The sequence below is a fragment of the Accipiter gentilis genome, chromosome 10 (genome assembly GCF_929443795.1).
Source record: "Accipiter gentilis chromosome 10, bAccGen1.1, whole genome shotgun sequence".
Taxonomy (NCBI): Eukaryota; Metazoa; Chordata; class Aves; order Accipitriformes; family Accipitridae; genus Astur; species Astur gentilis.
Window position 1 is genome coordinate 12,436,392 of NC_064889.1, and position 18,465 is coordinate 12,454,856.

General features: G+C 44.5%; 1 protein-coding gene across 1 annotated transcript in view; it reads left to right on the plus strand.

Moving 5' to 3' along the window:
• Positions 1-1,184: 1,184 nt before the first annotated feature.
• Positions 1,185-18,465, plus strand: part of GNB5 (G protein subunit beta 5) — a 30,452-nt gene continuing 13,171 nt past the window's right edge. The window contains exons 1-7 of the mRNA XM_049812650.1: positions 1,185-1,255; positions 3,229-3,372; positions 8,948-9,059; positions 13,450-13,586; positions 15,302-15,343; positions 16,125-16,201; positions 17,732-17,864. Coding sequence (XP_049668607.1) covers positions 3,247-3,372; positions 8,948-9,059; positions 13,450-13,586; positions 15,302-15,343; positions 16,125-16,201; positions 17,732-17,864 — 627 coding nt within the window. The 5' untranslated portion in view covers positions 1,185-1,255; positions 3,229-3,246. The remainder of the gene's footprint in view (positions 1,256-3,228; positions 3,373-8,947; positions 9,060-13,449; positions 13,587-15,301; positions 15,344-16,124; positions 16,202-17,731; positions 17,865-18,465) is intronic.

Consider the following 18,465-nt stretch of genomic DNA (forward strand, 5'->3'; position numbering starts at 1 on the left):
TTTTTGATCAAGAAAAGTTGTTCTGACAATTTGATGCTAGGTTACTTTGAGAGGTTTGTGTGAAGTATGCTATTAACATCATGTATGCAAACAGCAAAATACATTTGTAAAAGAAAGTTGAAAATGATCAGTGTCTACTGTATGCTCTCAGAAACTTATCTTGTTTTTGCTGACGTTAATGCGTTCAACCAGTGTGTAGCTACAAAATTCTGTTTGTTGTCTGTAATGTTTCTGAATATAAGGAGCAGTTTTAGTGAAGGCAGATACATGGAAGAGGTATTACTGAGGTTAACTTTCCTAGAATGGTATTAAAGGAGAAAGCTATTTCATTCAAATGGGAAAATGTCAAATGATGACCATTACTGCAGTGGGAAAGCACTGAAATGGCTTATGGAGAGATGTGTAAGCTGCTGTTGGCATCTTTGGATGTATTTAGACATGTGGCTCCTGCAGTTTCTGGGGTAGGACTCAGCAGCATAGGTGGTCCCTTTCAGTCCTGTGTTCCCATAATATTCTAATAGAAAAGATTAGGACAGGTTACTTCTACCCAAGTCTCTGCTGGGCTGAGACCTTTCCCCCCCCCCCCCTCATTTTGTCTTAGATCCTCTTGGCTATCAAATGCAAACATTTAATGGCATGATTTCAGCGACTTCGGTAGAGTCTCAATAGTAGATATGACCTTCAGCACTTTTTAAATTTTTTAGACATGTTTTCATAAATACCGCCAAAGTTTTTTCAAAGAGTGCAAAAAAGCAGCAATTTTTAATCTCACTGATTTTAAATTTATTGTCTTAAAACAGGTGAATAGTAAAAGTATATCCAACGAAGAACCAGCATGGACACTAATCAATTTGTTTGACTTTTAAATTTTGTTAAGAATATGAGATAAACTTAACATGGACAGTGCTATTTGTCAGAATGTCAACTTGATAGTTGGAAAAATCAGTTGTCAGTCACCTGCCCAGTATGTTTAACATTTGGAAACCATCCAAAAATTGCTGCTATATGGAGCAGGCAGGTAAGATGTAGTTTGTCTAATAGTTTATGTTCTTTATTCTGAAAGAGGGCAGTTAAAATAAAGCCTTTTAAACTGTAATCATCAGCACATAACTGACCTGAGGTGATAGGACCAGAGAGGCTGAGCTTTAAATACCCTTTAAGTAGACTTAATAGGAAGGTTGCCTTTCTACGTTAGCAGTTGCACACGGCTTATTTAGTCCTCTTGAGAATCTCCAGGTTCTTGCTGTTTGAAAAGGTGGGTAATTTTGTATATTTATCAAGATTAATTTTACAGAATTTCTCTGTAAGTAGCATATTTCTTAATGTTTTATCATGCTACCATTTTTAAATTTCTGCTGTAACTTTAAAAACCTAGTAAATTTTAAAATTTCAGACTAAAGTGCAAGAAGTTGTAATATTTTTAGACCTTTTTTGTTTAAATAGTTTATAAAATAGTATGGAAATCCATCATCACAATCAATCTCAGGAATAATACTGCTTTTTAATTATTCAGAAGTTTTGTTGGCTTCTCTTGTAGCAAAATTTTGTAATATATCATAATATCATCTGAATAACATACTGATAGCAGGTGTGATTCACCCTGTGTGTTACTCCAGCAAATTCTCACACTTTATCAAATTTTAATTCTGCCCGGACTATTTATTCCAAACTTAATAGGTCCTTGTCTAATGTCTCTAGATCTAGTAATGATATTTTGTTCAAATAAGATGGCATTTTTCCCCTGTATTACCTTGATTTTACACTTCTTCTGAAGTGAAAGTTTTCTCCCTAAAGTCTAGTTAGCCTAGTGTCTTGAGGCTTTATGCCAAGTATATAAATCTGTGATTTTCACCTGAGGTGCCTTCAGTGGGAACCACTAATTCCAAGAACCTCAGAATAACAGGTTATTCAGTTGTAAATGTCCAGTTTTAAGAATCTGGCAGAACTGAGCGCTGGTGCTGTAGTCACTTTAATGCTATAAGCAAGACTAGCACAGAGAAGCTCCCTGAAAGGATGGGAGCTTGTGGTCTCAAGCTCGTTGTTTGCAAAAGAATGCATTGAAAACTTAAGAACGTATTTGTTGCTTTTCATCAGATGGAATATAAATCTCCTTGACTGTGTGTAGCTAATTGAAAGCTCCTTGCAAATTTCAGATTAATGCACTGTAGTTCCTTTCAGGACAGATTGCTTCCCACATGTTTTGGGATTAAGTTATGCATCTCCTGGAGACAACAGCAAAACTTTCATTGACTTAAGTATGGGCAGGATTTCTGAGTTTATCATCTCATCTTTCAAGTAGTCCACTGAAATACTTAATAAGCAGCAGAATGCAGGCAGGTGCATAGAATAAAGTTTGGTTTGGTTTTCATATAATGTCCAGCCAAACAAATTCTAAAATCTGCATAGCTCATTGAATTTCTTTTGCTCCATTTAAAACAATCTTGCAATATCTTCCAATGGTTAACCATAAACTCGTTATTTATGTATACATCTAAATAACATTAAAAGCTTTCATTTTAGAAGTGGTGAAAGGTCCCATTTTCCCTGTGAAAAATGTACAGAGAAAAATGGCACTATACACTGTTATTCTTGTTTGTTTTTCTCACTCTCAGGTAGTTTTTAATTCTCTGTTGATGATAATGCTGTGATCCTAGAGATACCTGACTGGAGAACAAAAGTGGGTTCATAATGACCCAGCTTTCTGTGTGCTTGAAGCATCAATTTCTGCTCAAGCAATACATTGTTCATAAAATTTTTTGTAGCTGCTGACTGAATCCTAGGTCATCTTTTCAGCTTTAAAAATAGTGCATAATATTGACTACTTAATAATGCAGTGGAAAAACAATAAATATTGATCAGTGCAGATTTCTCAGAAATCCAGCTGTTGTTATGCATTTCTGGTTACTGTCTGCTGACAGTAGTTAAGTAAAAACAGAGTAATTTCCTGCATGTGGTGAATCCATGTGCACAGTTTTGACAATGTGTAACCAGTGCACATTATAACACAATATATATTTTGCTTTGTGTTTTTCTTCATAAAAATATAATCTGCAGAGCACATGACTGTCTTGTGTATAGTGACAGTTCATCAAGCTCAACAGATTAGTCACAGAGAGAGATTATCCAGCCTACAGATGTCTATATACAGTCTAAGGTGCATTAGCTAGCAGAGCTGTAGTGGGAAGCCTTGCAGTGGCCTGGAATGCACTCTTTCCTTCTCTCTTTCAGCTCTCTCCAACTGCAAAGATGTGTGACCAGACCTTTTTAGCAGTTGTATTTGGTCCATGTGACAAGTGCTTCAAAGAGAAGCCCCTTAGGGCTGTTTACATCAAATCAGAACAACTCAGCTACTGCTCGCTATGTGTGGAAATGGTACGTTATTGATTTTATCAGCCAGAATGTGGAAAGACTGCAAAAAACGGGGGTTGGATGTATTAATGGTCTGTTACGTTGGATTTTTATGGACAGCAAATAAGTATTGCTAGGCCTGTGGACTGCCAAACAAACAGCTCTGCAGACACCTGGTGTTTCCATGAGCCTGCAACAGAGGTGGCCCGGGGGTTCAAGGATACTTTTTATGATTCTTGATTGAAAAATGGCCATGATCTTTTTTCCCTAGGGTACCACATTCCTCAGCTGTGCAAATGTTACGTGCCTGTCTAAACTCTGCTCTGAAGTATATGTGTGCAAGTCTGCTTGGCCTACAGTCTTGAGCATTTCCCATTAACTTTAACAGAACTTAAAAAAAAGATTAAACCATTGCAATAAACTCATTCACTAGTGACTAGGGGATACAAAGTTCATCTAGTCTGTTTCAGTAAAAACGAGACGCAAGTGAAGTGCTGTCAGAACTCCTTCGTGGCCCGCATTTCATACTGAGACCATGTTGTCTCGTAGGCTATGTTCAATACTTGGGTGAGAGCTGGAAGTAGCTACAATGAGGATAAGGTGGGAAAAGGTTGCACAGCAGTGGTGTGTCTTCTGTCACCATGTGTCTGCATCACCACAGAAGGTGGTAATAGGGGAGATTAGCAAACCTACTAGCTTAACCAGCAGGTCCTGCCAGAATACCTGCATGAAGAAGGGATGATGTTGGAGGCTTTCTCATCTCCAGCAATTACTAGTGAGGTGATATCCCACTCTCCTGGCAGGGAGCACTGTTCTAGAGAGTTCACGGTGGGGTTTTTTAGATTAAATACAAAGCTAAGGTCATGAACTTATGTGGCTACCAAAGAGCTGGTCTCCAAAACTCCTTTTGTAAACTTAAGAATTTTGTTGTCGTGATTATACTGCAACTTGATGTAGTTTTATTTTATCTTCCTGAACCATTGTGTATTATCAGTTGGAGAAGATATCCTTCGCTGTTTCCTCCCCAGTACTGGTCTCTACCATGACTGGGTAGGGTCCAATAGTTTGTTGTATTTGAGTGTCAGATGAAATGATCTCTGCAGGAATGCGAAAAGGTTTAACTAGCTGTGTTTACGAAACACTGTTTTACAGGCAGATGAGAGCACTGATTTGGTGGTTGTAGGTGGTGCACTGTGTACAGTTCACTGGCTGACACAGCACATGCTCATGTGTTACATTGTTTAGGAGGAAATTTAGATTTAATGACTGCAAGACAAAAGACAGTCCCTTCCCGGTTTATTTGCTTCTCCTGACTTTGAAATTGCTGCTTTGTTCAGGTCCTTCTTGGCCAACAGCCTATAAATAGCTATTTATCCAGTAAATTTTTGCATGACTTGATAAATGCGTGCTGGAATTGCAGGAAACTGCCTGTTTATTATTTACAGTTTCTGCAACTTTCTCCTTATTATTTGCATTATGGAAGTTAGACTCTTACCAACTGAAACAGCTGGTAGGTGGAAACAGGCTGAGACTTCAGGAAGAATTGTGTCAGTACCTAACAGCCTGTTAGGCTTTCTATTAGCACTGCTGCAGGATCTTGGGCTTTCTGGTAGATCTGGCTTTAGCTTGGTTCTTCATATTTATTTTGTAAAAGATGTAAAACAAATATTCAGAACACAAAGAGCTCTTTGCACTGAAAATACATATGGGTAGGGAAATTGTAGCCTCTATTGAATTGATTTTTCAGAGCTGTGGGTATGCTTTGACTTACATCAAAATGCACAATATATCTTTGCCGCTCTTGTGCACATGTTTGTGGATGCTTGTGCATAATGTGGTGTATAATTGGCTGATCTCTTTGCAACTTCCTGATTTGCACATGCAACTCCTAATTTCAGTCCAGTAGATGCACACATGCATTTTCATCAGACAGTGTTTGTGATTTCCGCAAAACCAACATATGTTGAGGGATAACAGAATTAGAAGTTGCTGATTCCCGGTGTTGAGATCATCCTACTTCAATTGTTTGCCTTTTAGACAAAATAATCTTTTCTCTCTGGGGTTTTGCCTGCTTTGGAGATTGGTGCTAATCAGTAGAAACTCCCATCAGTGTTTGCTGGTTTAGTCTCCCCACAGAAGTATTAGTAAATTAGCTTATAATTTAAAAAGAGATCAGCTGGTGAATTAGCAAGAGTGAGACTTACTTTAAAGACCTAACTTTTGAGATAGGCAACAATTTGTCACACACTGTTAGACCCTCCATTTTCCCCAGCATCCTTATTAACGGAACACTACCAACTTTCTTCCATGCATCCCCATCACTACAATCTGGTGTATTTGCCATGTGTGGAAGGTAGATTTATGATTGCAAAAACGACTGGTTTTGCCACAGTTCTTGGTGATTAATGTTTCTGTAGCGGCTCCGTAGAATAATGCCCTATAGAAAGCTGACTACTTTCGGAGTGGTTGCCTCAAAATGTATGAAACCAAGGGTTAGCTTGCCTTTGCTCCATTGGGAAGAATCAGAGAAAAAAGCTGTCTTCTGAGAAGCTGTCCTTGTTTTGGGCAACTTGGAAGCTCAGTGCTGCTGAGGACATAGCAGCCAGTTTGGAAGTGGTCAGCTTTCTAGGCAATGCTGGTGGTCAGTATGAAGCCACAGCAACAAATACTTTTATGTGCCAGTCATTACTGCACAATTAATGGATCATAACATTACAAAGTGGAGTTCAATTACTTGTTAGTGCTTTTCCATATATTCTGCATACCATACCTCCTGTGCAGGATGTTTTCACAGCCTTTTGTCCAGTGCTGATGTGTTTTGAAACTCATCTGAAAGAAGAGACCAGACTAAGAGAACCTATTCTTCATCCACTGCTGCTGACTGAACTGCCATTTCAGGTTAAATGTGCCTTCTGTGTAGTGAATTCTAAACTGTGTTAACAAATGATTTACTACTAACTTTTTTTTTTTTTAAATTGCAATTGCTAATACATTATTGAAAGTACATAGCCTTCAGTATGGTTAGATTTTATGAAAAGAGAGAAACAAAAAGCCTTGATTGTTTACTAAATGGAAACATTTTTTCTTTTTTGGTTGACTTAGTACTATGTTACCATCTGATCTGGTGCATTTTACTTAAAGCTCCCAAATGGTCTTACTCTAACCTGTGTTTTTTGCATGGTTAGCTAACAACTACATGAGTAGCTAAGTAGCTTGGTCAGATGAGCTAAATACTTCTTTTTTTCATTCAATCTAATGAAATACGTGTTAAGTATCACACACTTCTGTAGCTCACTCTGTTTGGTAGAAGCTCCTCTTTCACCTCATGGCTCTACTTATCCCTGTCATCTTGGGACTAGTATCATGTATCAGTCTGAACATGTATGGTTCCCAAAGAATCTCACCTTCCATGCTGTTCTTTGTAGACTTTTTAATCCCATTCCCCAAGGCAGCGAGACTGTTCACATCAGTAAGGCAAGAAGGTCTCGGATTTTTACTGTCGGAACTGTACTCTACTATCTGACATACAGGTTTTATCTAAGCCAAATTCCTTAGAGCTGATGTGTTCCTATCAAGGCAAAGAAATGTCCTATGTTTTTTGTTAGACTTAACTTCTGGGCCCCTTCACACTTACGAGGTGTCAGAAATAGGTCATTTGTCATAGACTAAAATCCTTCAAAAATGAAGTTTCTTCAAAATCTTCCCCTGCCACTTGCCCAGGACACAGCTGCATTATTGAGTTTAGTATAAGTAGGTTTAATTTTTCAGACATGAAGATAACACACTAGAAGCTTCCTGCCACTTTCCTGCTAAAAGATGGTGGGTTTTTTTTCTTTTGGTATCACTTTAAATATACTGAATTTTTATTTCCTTTGCACTGTCAGTGTGCTGGAAAGCATTTCCTATGTGCTGTTTACTGTGAGAGGCTTTGAAGGATGTTGCCATATCTAGCAGTTTGTGAACTCCGTAGATTATACTGCCTACTTTTTCTTTTGTGATACTGAATGTAACTGGATCAATTTGATTCAGGATTCAAAATTTCAAGTCCAGGGTTGCTTACGTGGCCATCGGGCTGGTGGGGTTAGGTCACACCAGTTTCTGTGGACAAACAAGACGACTGGAAATAACATCCACTGCGTTTGACTCTCCAGCAAAGTAACCCAGCTCCTGCCTGCAGATCCATCGACTCAGAGGGACCTGGAGCACACGGCCAGACCAGGGCCTGAATTCAGCCTCCAGAGCGGCAGGGCAGAACTCAGCAGCTCTGCCTGTGCATCCTGGTCGGACAGTGACACTGCTGCTAAGCCCAGTGTGGGAAAGGACTTTTCTTTTCTCGGAGACCCACATTGTGTCCAGGATGTGCCCAGAGTCTAAACAACAGCTGCAAACACGTATTTTCTTATCTCCCCTTCTGATCTTGGCACATCTCCAGGTTAAACAATAGCCATTGGATTGTCTGTTTTCTGGCTAAAGGGAGACAATGGGAGTCAATATGAGCAGAGTTACTCCGTGTAGATCTAGGACAATGACTGTAATAAGAAGAGGACGTTTTCAAGGAACTCCCAGGGAACAAAAAGCCGCAAGGCCATGTGCCACGGCTCACTCTCTGGAAGCATCAGCTGCTCCGTGCCCTTAGCACATGCTCCCGATCTGCACCGAAGCAAGAGTCCGCAGAGCCGTGGAGCTGTGCCCTGGGCTCACACCAGCACCAAAGCAGAGGGTTCTTTGTTGCCTTTGGGGTTTTGGAAACTGGTCCCTTTCAAGGGCTGGGAAGGCCACGGACCCTAATGTGCTTATCTGTGTGCAGGGGAAAGAGGTGTTTAGTGGGGAAAAAAAGGAAGGAAACTCTGGCAACACCGAATTGAAAAATGAGGGATTCAAAGCATAGTAGAGAGAAGGGTTCAGACCACTCGCTGTGTCTGTCCTGCTGGCACAGGAGCTGGGCCGGAGACCTTCTGCGTGACTGAGTCTCCTGGTGCTCCCTACCCATAGGAGTATAAGGGAACGATGGAGCTGAGCTGGGATTTGCTGAGCCTGGACAGGAACTGTCTTCCCAGTCTGATATTTTAAAATGCCGTTGGGGTGACCAATGACTTTTTTTTTAATCTCTCCCCCCCCCCCCCCCCCCCCCCCCGAGCATGCAACTTCTGGTACAAAGAAGTTTGGGTACAAAGCAGAAGCACGCTTTTGTGCATATTTCTGGGGAAACGAAGCCTTTGGGCTGTGAAAATGGCTCGAGATGCCCAGCAAGCGGAAGCCTGTGGGTAGGAGGAGGGGGGGAGGTGAGGCCGCCTGCCTGGAGGCCGGCAGCGGTGCCGAGCCTGCCGTGCTGCCTCTCCGCCTGGGTCCGGGCGAGGGCTGCCGTCTCTCGCGGGTGTTTTTCCGCACGGTGCGCGCCCAGGTGCTGGCTGCACGCAGGGCTGGAGGAGCATCCCGCCTGGCCCTGGACGTCAGCATGGGGAGGGGGAGGGAGCCCGGGCCGGCTCGGGCGCCGTTGCTGAGGCAGCAGGAGCCTCAGCAGCATCCCTGAGACCCAGGCGAGCAAACTCCTCCTCCCTCTCGCTCTCATCTCGTCTCTCTCCCCGCTTCTTTTGCAAAGATGGCAACCGAGGGGCTGCGCGAGAACGAGACCTTGGCATCGCTGAAAAATGAGGCCGAGAGCCTGAAGGGCAAGCTGGAGGAGGAGCGGGCCAAGCTGCACGACGTGGAGCGTGAGTGGGGCCGGGGCGCGAGGGCCAGGGGTAACCGCGGCCGCCCTGCGCGGGGAGCGCGGCTGCCGCACGCCCGGCACCGCAGGCCTGGCCTCGCTGGGTCCACGGGAAAAAAAAGGGAGCACAGCTGGGACCCGGCTCTGCCTGCCTGGGAAAAGCAGGCATCCCGCTCCGGAGCAGGGTGCAGACAGACCTGCCCCCCCCCCCGCCCCCCAGCCCCGGTGCACGCGTCTGGTGTCACGACAGTCGGCTTTCCAGCCGACAGCACGATGGCTGCGTGCGCTCGGCCGCGCCGCTCAAACCCTGCGCGGCTCCGCACCGGTGTAAATAGGAAGCGGCCGGGGAGCGCGGCCGGCGCAGCCTCCCTGGGCGTTCGGTGCCGCGCAGCACCGGCCGGGCGCGGGGACGGCCGCCCCGGAGCCCCGCATCGCCTCGGCCCGCCGGCCCCCGGCCGGCCCCCACCGCCCGGCCGCGGGGGCTTCTGGCCTCGCTCGGGCTGCGCGGAGGCAGCCGCGCTTCCTGCACTGCCTGCGGGCCGGGGGGCGGGGAGGCGGGGAGGGGAGGGCAGCGTGAAGTACCCCTTTTGGTGGATTCTGGGGTTTAGTTGCATCGTTTTAACGGACGTCTTAGTGGCAGGAGCAAAGAGGAAACCCAGCCTTGTGGAGGCTGATGGGAATCTGCTTTAACGAGGCCGGGATTTCGCCCAAGGTGGAGGGGCTTAAAAAGGAACGTTGTTTCCAAAATCACCTCCCCCCCAGGGAGACAACTTGCAGGGATCCAGTGCTGATTCAGAGGTGCAGGGTGAGTCAATGCTCGAGCTGTCAACGCATAACTCACCGTTATCAGCTGCGGTTGCAAGATCCGTGGTTAACGTAACAGAAATGACATGGACAGATTTCAGCCCTGCCCTCCCCCCGTGCCCTCCCACCCCTGTTCAGCAAAAAGTATGCTAGTCTTATTTTTATGGAGCGTCTCAACTAGGTATTAATTCATCTGACCTGAGACAGAAAAATCCTTTTATTTTTGTTATTTCGTTTTTGTAATTACAGTGATACAATATATTGCAGGGCGCTTTTTTTTTTGAGAAAAAACATGTAATTACTGTACTCCTCTGAAATCACGTAACTCGCTTTATTAGAAATATTAGCGGGTCATTATTTCATCCCTTTTGATGACTTAAATGTTGAAAAGGAATCTGAGCCTGTAGACAGTGATTTAGCTCTTAGCGTTTTGTAAGACTGAAGGACCAGCGAACATTCTTAAATTTCAGGTGGGGGAGGGTTAAAAGATTTTTTTCTGGAGCATTTTCTTGTCTAAATTAGACAATCATAGGTTATATGAGTGTCCTATTAATAGGAATCATTAAACAAACGGAGATGGCCTCATTACAGAAACATTACCATAAACCGTCATATTCCTACAGTATAATTTGTGTATCAGAAGTAGTGGGGCCTCTGCTTAACAGACCTCTTAAGCATATGGTTAAACCCATTTTTGCTCACAAAGAGATTTACTTATGATTGCAGTGATACTGTATCTGGGCGTGTCATTGATAGTCATAGGATATTTATGTCTTTGGCATACGTAAAATCTGTAAACTTACATTGGAAAGCTGTGTTTGCATAGCCATGGCATGATTTCTAAGATAAAAGTCTTATGCTGCTGTAGAATAATGCTCCCTCATGATATTTTATATAATTAATTCTGTATCAGAGTTTTTTTGCACTTAAATTATCCCCAAGAACTATTTCTGCAGAGATTGTAAGTTTTAGAATAAAGCGTCTCTTCTGTTTTGGTGGTTTTTTTCCTAATCTAAAATTGTATCTTTTGCATTTTTTTGCTCTGATCATGACTTTCCCTCTATGGTTCCCAAAACAAACAGCTGGCTGAACTAGGATTGCCCTTATTTGTTCAACTCGTTTTGAACAGCAGATCTCAAAAATGTGGATAGAAAAAGGAAATACCAAACATGCATTTGATCTGCAATCTAAAATTTTAAGGATTCAATTCTACTGCTTGAGAATTTTAAGGGTAGATAAATCAGTTTGTTCAGTTCATGAGATCCACAGATGTTTAAGGCCAGAAGAGACCATTAGGACCAACTGACTTTGCAGCACAGAAAAGATCAAAGACCCAGTAGTATCTGCATCAAGTCCACATCCCCAGTTCAGGCCAAACAATATGTTTTAGAAAAAAAAGCCTGTTTTATCTGGATCTTTGTAAAACCACTCAAGCTACTTATTGGCTTTAGCTGATCTACTTGCCTGAGTGCATAATTTTCAACTATCTTGAAAGAATATTGGAGAATGCTTCAAAATAATTATCTGACTCTAAAACCTGTGCTGGGCGGGTGCAGGATTATTATGGCTGTGGTTGGAGATAAGTGTCCTCAGAGAATCAGTAAGGCTAAACCAGGCAATTCCACAGAGTCTCAGCTGCGTTGACATAATGGAAACACTTTGTCCATTGTCTGTGAAACGTTTGTTTTTTCAGATATGTTCTGGACACAAGCATCTTTCCAGCTGCCATAATAACCTCCTGTCCTGTGTTTTCATGTCTCTTGATTTGGCAGGTTTCCATGGGCAAAAGTAGGGGGAAATGTTATCTTTTCCTCAGTGGGTTTATATGGTACTTTCTCAGAAACTTGCTTTCGACCTCCTGTTAGAGATGGCATGGACAAATTGTCAGGAATGGTGGACAGCACTCGTCCCTTGGCTGAGTGAGACTGCTTGAGCAGAGATTTCAGATGAGAACATAATTCTGGCACAGCCTCTGGGGCTGCTGGTTTTGAAAGACAACTCTTAAAAAGCTAATCCACTAGAAATCAGTCCCTGACTTAGGCAGAAATTGCTCCCCTGACCCTGTGCCAGGGAATGATCTCGAAGTTAAGGGTGCCTGCTCTCTGGCTGTGACAGCCCTTCCTAGCCCATGAGTTTTCTTGCAGCGCTAGAAAAGTGACAAAGGGTGAAGCAGCAATGCAGCTCCAGAGCAATCACCTGCCGTGTGACATGTGGAGCTCAGCCTCCAGCACAGCATTGAAAAGCTTAAGATTTCTTCCACCAGCTCATTAAAATGTGAGCTGCTGCATTTATTTCAAAAGGTTTGAGTCAGGCACTGCCCCCTTAGCTAACAGCAGCTGGATCATCTTAGGTTTCAGCGTGGACAGACACACAACATGGGGAAGCACTGGATCCTGTTAGCTCTTCTCTAGACAGACTTATTTTTAATTCTGGTGCCAGGGTCTCCTGCCCCAGGACCCCTACTCTACTGTGAGACTTGAAGCAGCTCCCACCCTCCCTAATGCTCCGTGTGAAGTGTGTCAGAGCTGCCACAGCGTGCCAAGATACATCATGGCCCTACTTGGCTCCATGCTGGATGAACAACACTGGAGCAGAGCAAATAGGTTTCCTCAGATGATGCTTTCTCCCAGACATGGGCAGATGACCCCAGCATGAGGCATCAGGGTTACATGAGACACCATTAGTTGTCAGCTGCAGTGGGATGAATTTTATGTCAAAGTGAGTTTGCACAGTTGGAAGTGTAAATTTGTTGGGTTTTTAAGAATACCAGCTGAAAGTACTGCTATTAAATGGGGTATCAAAGAACAGACTTCTCCTCCACCAGACAATGCTACTCAGGAAAGTTGCTTGCCAGCCCTCTCTGTTTCTCTTTCCTATAAAAGAAAAAAGCTGTCCCTATGAAGTCCTCGATGTCCGTAGACACTGTTGAGAAGTTGAGTAGCACACTCTTGCAGCAAATGCCAAGCTTCCCTGCTCACTCAGAGCTATGTCCTGGCCCTCAGTGCTCCCCTGGCCACCAGAAGGGATGGCACAGCAGAGGAGCGCCAGTGGCTAGTACCTGTATCACATTGCACCACCGCTGCGGTGCCGAGAACCGACGGCGGCTGGGAGCCTCACATCCAGAGGGTCACATCACAGCCTCACATAAAACAAGTGTTTTACCATTGAAACTTTCCTCCAAGACCCAGTAGTAGTCTTCACTTCTGCTGAGTACCTTGAGGCATGTGTTAGCCTGGAGGCTGTCTGTGCACTTTCAAGCCTCATTCAGATTGAGGATTTCCCAATGAGAGGGGGCAAGGGGGTAATCTATTTTCCAGTTATACTTGGGTGTGATGATCTGCAAGAGCTTCAGCAGCTACAGCCCTGGAATTCAAGCCCTGAGTGAATTCATCCGTATCTTTATCTGATAACATGTTCATACACCGCCCACCTTGGTTTTACTACCTGTCAGCTCTGAAGCAGAGTTTGTTGGCTTGCACCATAACTCAAACTTCATGGATTAGTTCCCTCAAGTGACATTACTCATAAACATAGACATTTGCCAGGGCAGAGCTTTGATGCAGGGCTCCCTAACCATCAGCTGTTTGCAGTTCATCAGGTGGCAGAGCGTGTGGAGGCACTGGGCCAGTTTGTGATGAAGACCAGGAGGACCCTGAAGGGCCATGGAAATAAAGTTCTCTGTATGGACTGGTGCAAAGACAAGAGAAGAATTGTGAGCTCTTCCCAGGTATGCTGTTGGGCACATATTTTTCAAAGCTACTGTTGGGCACTATACAAATCTTCTGACTGTGCGATGTGCCAGTCTTTGCAGATGATACCTGTGTAGAGTGTAAATGTTTTTAAGATACCCTTAAAGCACTTCATTGGCAATGTATTTGTTCCGAGAGCATAAATCCAAGCTTCTGAATATTGCTACACCTGTGGCAGCTAATACCCTAAATATTTCTTGTCCAGTCACATACAGATTTTCCCCATATTCCCTACTACAATAGAAAATAGAGGACTCATCTGAGGCTGCTTTTATTTCCTTGTTCTTTACAGACAAAATATTTAGTAACAATTTGAGTTTCTGTGTTCAGAGAAAATAATCAGGAAAATGGAAGGGAAGAAAGGTTGATTCTTTTAGAGATTTCTGTGCAAAGAAATTTCTTGTGCAGTCTGCATGATTGGTGTGACATTGAAAGCCTCAAACATCTTGCCAAAATTACTGCATTTACTTGGGCATTTTGAGAAATAGTCCTAACACCTGCTCAAGACCAGTCTCATGAGCTGGAGGAGGTAATGAGATAATTACTTTCTAGATCCCCTGGTTCATCCTGAGCCCAGTATGGCAGTGAGTGAGCTTGTTGCATCTCACAGCTGTTCATTGACCTATTTGAAATCTGTCAGGGGTCTCACTTGAGGGATAAAAATAGGCAATCTGCATTGCAAGCCACCTTCAGTTACTGTGAGTTTTTACCATTCATGGTGATCTCAGCAAAGAGAATAATTTTAAATCATGTCACATTTTTTAAAGTGGTTAAAATGTCAGTGTGTAGATCAGAAAGCTGAATGGGCAAGTTGTAATGTATTTTTGCATTTTTTACTCTATTTTAAGAACCGTAGCGAGTCCAGGTACAGCAACAATTGTTGCTCAGTAACAAACATTTCACTTTCACGATACGGGGAGGATAACAATATTGTGTGCATAAGGCAAAGTAGCTGGCATGAGTGTAGCTGGCATACACAAAGTGATTGTGTTGCTCTCTGTGGAGGGTTCTTACAATGGCTATTTAGCAGATTGTATCAATGGAAAATTGAAGGTTAAGTAAGTATAGTGAGAAGTAAAGGGAAAACCAGGAAAAGACAGGAAAGGGAAGATGAATAAACAGTGCAGTGTCCATAAATAGTCCCCGTGAGTGCTGCCAGCTTGGCAAGTGATTTATAATACAGGTCACCTCTTGTATTTGTAAGGCCCCGTACCGAGCCACTGACAGATATCACTTGGGAGAGGTGGCCAGCTTTGCAGGTGGTGATTACAGGCTGGGAGAAACACATCATGGCTGAAAGGAGGCAAGCGAGGGCTCACTAGTGGCAGTTTCCTGAGTGGTCCTGTCCATGGTGTGTCCTGCAAGTGAGAGGAGTTCTCATAAACCCACTAAGAGGGAAGGAAAAAAAATAAAAAAAATAAATCGGCCTTTTAAGCCAACGTCAGTCATCTCAGTGAGGAGGAGATACGCTTTTCTTCTGGTCGAAGACATGACTGGCACGACTGAGGAGTGTCTCCTCGGTGCTTTGTTGTGACCGTTGTGCTGCTGTTAAAACGGAGACAAAAATTTCATGACATAACAGACTGGGGGATGGAAATGAGCAGCATAGTTATCCCCAAATCTGGAAAGGAGGCTGACAGCCATGTCTCTGGAAGCCCTCAATTTCTCTTTCCGTTTGTGTGCTTTCATTTAGGATGGGAAGGTGATTGTGTGGGATTCTTTCACTACCAACAAGGTAAGTGAAACTTCAGCAAAAGTCAGATTTCTGTGCACAGGCCAAATGACGGTGGGGTAAGAGGGAGGGCTGAAGGGTTCACAGGTGTCACGGGAGGCAGCGGGATGATGGGATAACAGCAAACCTCCACCGGCACCTCCAACCAAGGGGCCCAGGGCAAACCACTTCCCTTGACCCATCTCTGAGCAAAGTCCCTGTCAGGGCACTGGGGTTTGTTGTGATCTCCAGCGGGAGGCTCCGATCCTGCCTCTTCGGTGACAGGGAGGGCTCCTGGCTGGGGGCAAAACCCAGCCAACAAAACAGAGGCTCTCCCTGGGTAAGCTCTGTACCAGATGCCATGTGTGATCACCCAGGATCCTTCAGCCGTAGTGGTCACTGTGAAACGGTGCTACTGCTCCTCCAAGCCCTGCCAGGGCTGTCTTGCGGCATCCTGCCCCACACAGCTGAGAAAAACCAGCTTGATTGTAACTTACTTTTACACCTGCAGCAGTGGGGACCTTTTACAGCACTGAATAACCCAAATAAAACATGCTGTGTGATCAGTTTGGGGCTCACGAATAAGGTAGAAGGTGTCAGGGAGGGACGAGCCATCCTCCTGCTGCTCTGCTGGGTAAGGGTTGCCCCAGCCTTCCATGTGAGTTATGGCTGGGGGAAACACCTGTACCTTTCACTGACCTGAAGAATGTCCCACAGAAATACTGAACTTACTACTCTACACTGTTGTCCTTGCACCGATTAGAGTAACAGTGACATCCCAGTTTAAAGAAATGCTGTGTTTCAGGAACACGCAGTGACGATGCCATGTACCTGGGTGATGGCCTGTGCATATGCCCCATCTGGATGTGCCATCGCTTGTGGGTAAGTTCCCAGTTTCCACAGCTGCTTACACAAAGAAGCTTGATTTGTAGTGGTGGTCCAGTGCCTTCAGATGCTGACAGCTAGAAGTTTGCGTGCCTCGATTGCGGGTGGAAGGACTAGATTCAGTGCCTCTGATTCTATTCCCATAATGGCTCGTACACATTATCTCCACTGACTTCAGTGCAATAACATTTGTTGTGTAAGCATGGAAAATAATCCTCTTTCAGCATTTATATCATGGGTTAGGAATTCCGCATGCATGCAACTTCTCTGTTCCAGTTTGGTTGTGTGTGTTGGATATATCTTCTGAGGGAGAGTGGCTTTAATCCTGTTCTTACTTTGTACTCTTTCGTCTACAATGTAGAGAAGGTTAGTCATTAATGATTGCCAGCTCATGGATAGATCTTGCCAAGACAGGGTGGGGAGAAGTAACCCCATCCTCAATAGTCTTCTCCAAGTTTTCTGAGGGCTCAGGTTTGAAAAAATTGAGTTTATGCAGGGGAGAAAACAAAGAGGTGAGATGTTGGCAAAACATCTTTTAAAAAGAGACTGGGTGGATCAGACAGGCAAAGCAAGCTTGGGGCGAGAGAAAGGAACAAAGGGAGACTTCACTGTGCAGCTTGCAAATCTAGAAAGCAGCAGACTGAGACAGGTAGGCAGACTCCATAAATGTGTGTGGAGAGGGAGTCCAGAAACTGCATGTTTTTGACTAAAACTGGAAGAATGGCAAGAAAGCTCTGCCTCCACACTTGTAAGAGAGACAGGGAGGGCATATATGCATTGCACTACCTAATTCTGTATTTCTGTTATGCTGTCAGTTAAGTGCTATGCACCTAATATAAAGCAGAGAACCAGCACCTGGTGGTGTGCCAGGATCCCAGGGACCAGGGCTGATCTACCACGGCTCTGGAAAAGGGTCAAACACAAGTCAGACCCTTTAGAAAAGAGTCCCGCATCTGGCCTGGGAGACACAGCTTAACTGGTGCAACTGTCCAGGAGGGGCACACCAGCTACAGAGGTCAGTGCTTCTGTTGCCTTTTTTCCAAACTCTTCTAAAAGCCCTGTCTTCACACCCACTACTTGCTATACCGTCTCTTCCGTAGGAGTTAGGTCAAATTTATCAAGGTAGATAAATAATGATGCTTAAATACTGATCCTCGCAATGATGGATGTCAACAGAAAGATGGCAGTTTGGCTGCATGTGAAACATTAACCCTGAGGTGACTACTATGTCACCTCCCAGTTCATACTTTCATGAGGTTTCATTCAGTGCCATTTATAAACTTGATGAGGTTAAAAAATACTGAGGCGCAGCTGTTCAAGTTCTGTAAAGTAGCCAGCCTGGTGAGGCAGCTGGGGCTTCCCTGCACAGGGAGATCCCGGACAGCACAATACAGGGAAGTCGGTACTTGTAAGGGTTTGGCAGCGCAGCACTGACAGGTGGTTTCCTTCTTATCACCACTCGCCTTTTGTCGTTGCAGTTTTAACCAGTTCTCCTCTCTCTGTTATTGCTATTATTACTCTCTTTAGTGGCCTGGACAACAAGTGTTCTGTGTACCCTCTGACATTTGACAAAAATGAAAATATGGCTGCAAAGAAGAAATCGGTTGCAATGCACACAAACTACTTGTCTGCCTGCAGCTTCACTAACTCAGACATGCAGGTAAATGCATTCTCTACCCGCTGCTCGCTGTCCGGCAACACCTAACATGAACTGCACTCTTGTGCAGTGCAGGTAACCTTCCTTGCACCGGGGGCACCCGGGGCCATATCCTGCCCCGTGCAGCGGCTGCTGGAAAACCCTCACTGGGGGCAATGAAGGCGCTGCAAAAGCTGCTGTAAGGAAATGCTTGTCACAGCCCGTGGCCAGGCTGTCATGCCTGCGCCCTGCAAAGGCCTGTCACTTCTGCAGAGGGAGCTCGCTGGTACCTGTGTGCTCTCTGTGCTTTTAGGAGCTCAAACTAATACAAATAGTTAAAAACCCAGTTCGGCTAGGACTGGGTTGGGTATGTGCTATGCCAGCCCATGGGGACCGTGTTGTTTGCCTGCTTTGTCCTGGACACCCAGCCAACTTTGCTTTTGCTTTCATTCTTAGTATTTTTTGTTTATACCCAGTGAGATATCTGAGCTTGAGGATGGCTAGCCAGCCCTGTTTTCCGTACATGCTGTGGTGTGTTCCCTCCAGGGAAAGGAGTGATGCTGTCCCCATCTCGCAGCCCGGCGTGGGGGGGTGGAGCACAGAGGCCCACAGAGGGAGGCGATGG